The 1,648-nt window shown below is 62.9% G+C and overlaps 1 protein-coding gene across 1 annotated transcript in view; it reads right to left on the bottom strand.

Annotated features, from left to right (window-relative positions):
- Window positions 1–26: 26 nt before the first annotated feature.
- Window positions 27–1,648, bottom strand: part of STARD7 (StAR related lipid transfer domain containing 7) — a gene marked incomplete at its 3' end in the record, with an annotated part of 2,812 nt that continues 1,190 nt past the window's right edge. Inside the window, exons 2-3 of the mRNA XM_042894220.1 lie at window positions 181–386; window positions 27–76 (exon numbers count right to left, since the gene is read on the bottom strand). Coding sequence (XP_042750154.1) covers window positions 27–76; window positions 181–386 — 256 coding nt within the window. The remainder of the gene's footprint in view (window positions 77–180; window positions 387–1,648) is intronic.

The raw sequence follows: 1,648 nt of genomic DNA, 5'->3' as shown, positions 1-1,648 counted from the left end.
TCCCCCCCCCCCCCCAGCACACCCACCTGCACGTTAAAGAACTGCCTGGGGGTCACATCTGTGTACGTGCCAAAAACTGCCATGGAAAGAGAGGCGTCGGGGATCAGCCCCACACCTGGGGGGCTTCCCAGGGCACGGCAGGGCTGGGGGGGGGGGGGGACAGGGACAGGGGGGGGTCACCTCGGTACTGGTAGAGATGTGTGCCTTCGATGGGACGGCGCCACAGCTTGAATTGCTTCTTGTCCATCACCATCTCCCAGGGCTGCTCGCCGGGGGCTGACGCAGCTTCCCGCTCTGCCAGGGGGTCCAAGAGGGGGGGTTCACCCAGAGCCCCCCCCTGCAGCGGGACGGCCAAGTTCTGCATGCGCTGCATCTCCTGGGCTGAGCTGGAGGGGGGGGGGGGGGAAGAAAAGCAGCAGTTGGCAGCAGGACCTCGGCAGAGGTGGGAGAACCTCAGCCAGGCTGGACGCGGCCGTGGGCAACCAAGGTCTGATGGGGGGCATCAGGATTGCAGTTATGGGGTCGGTGAGGTCGGGTCCCCCCCAGCTCCGCCGTTCTGTGGGTGTCGCTGCAGCAGCCGCCCCCACTCTTGAGGCACGGTGAGGAGCCAGGAGCAGCGCAGCACAGGGGGAAGCGGCCCGGCAGAGGGAAGCAGCGCTTCTCCCCCAAGCGGAGACCTGAAGATGAACCACAGAGCGGCCAGGGTTGAAAACGATTACAATCATCGTCAGTTCCAATTCCAACCCCCTGCTGCGTGCAGGTCGCCAAGCAGCAGCCCAGGCTGCCCAGAACCACATCCAGCCCTGAATGCCTGCAGGGCCGGGGCATCCACGAAGCCCAAGGGGAGGCGCAGAGCAGAGAGCGAAGGGTTTGAAGGTTCTGAGCAGGAGCTCAGCGGGGTCAGCGCTGAGGGATGGCAGCTGGGATCCAGAGGTGTTTCTCCAATCGGAAAACACTTCTGTGGCTCTGGGGCTGAGCCCAGAGTAAAAGGCAGAGCAGCGCCGGGCGGTGCTGAGTCAGTGCAGAGCGCGGAGCCAGAGGGAGAAACCACAGGCGGCAACCGGAGACGGGAGGGCAGAGAGCAGAGCTTGGAGAACCCCAACCAACCGCAGCTCCACAGCCACCAAAACAAAAGGCTGCAAGGGACAGACTCAGCCGTCCCAGCCCAGCGCCCTCCATCACCCCCTGCCCCCCCAGCTTCACCTCTGCGCCCCCCGAGATGTAATTACACGGCAGCAATTAGCACGGCCCTAACGAACGCACTGATCAAGGAGCCCCGTGATTTCTCCCACAGGAGGCTGCACTCCTCAAGTGGCTGACGATGCCATCGCTGGGGTGAAGGGGCAGCTTCGTTAAGCCGCGGGTTTAATTAAATATCAGCTAAGCTCCTTATGGCAATGCCACATCCTCGGACCAGGGAGCAAAGCGAAGGACAGCGCGGCGCTGCCCCACAGCGCCCAATTAAGTTTTAATTACCTGCCCCGACTCGTCTCTCTCCTGCGCACGACAATTAGGGCCTAAATGACACCTTGACTGCATGAAGCAGCCACAAAGCTGCCGTCCACCCTCGTCCCACCGCGCCGCTTTGGGGGCAGCAAACCCCCATTTCCTCATGGAAGATTCCAACCAGGGGGATTTGGGGTGCATG

This window comes from Lagopus leucura, unplaced genomic scaffold (assembly GCF_019238085.1).
Source record: "Lagopus leucura isolate 7727_CA_CO unplaced genomic scaffold, USGS_WTPT01 35234-0_obj-0_obj, whole genome shotgun sequence".
Taxonomy (NCBI): domain Eukaryota; kingdom Metazoa; phylum Chordata; class Aves; order Galliformes; family Phasianidae; genus Lagopus; species Lagopus leucura.
The sequence above is the reverse complement of the archived record's forward strand: the minus strand, read 5'-3'. Positions and strand labels throughout refer to the sequence as shown.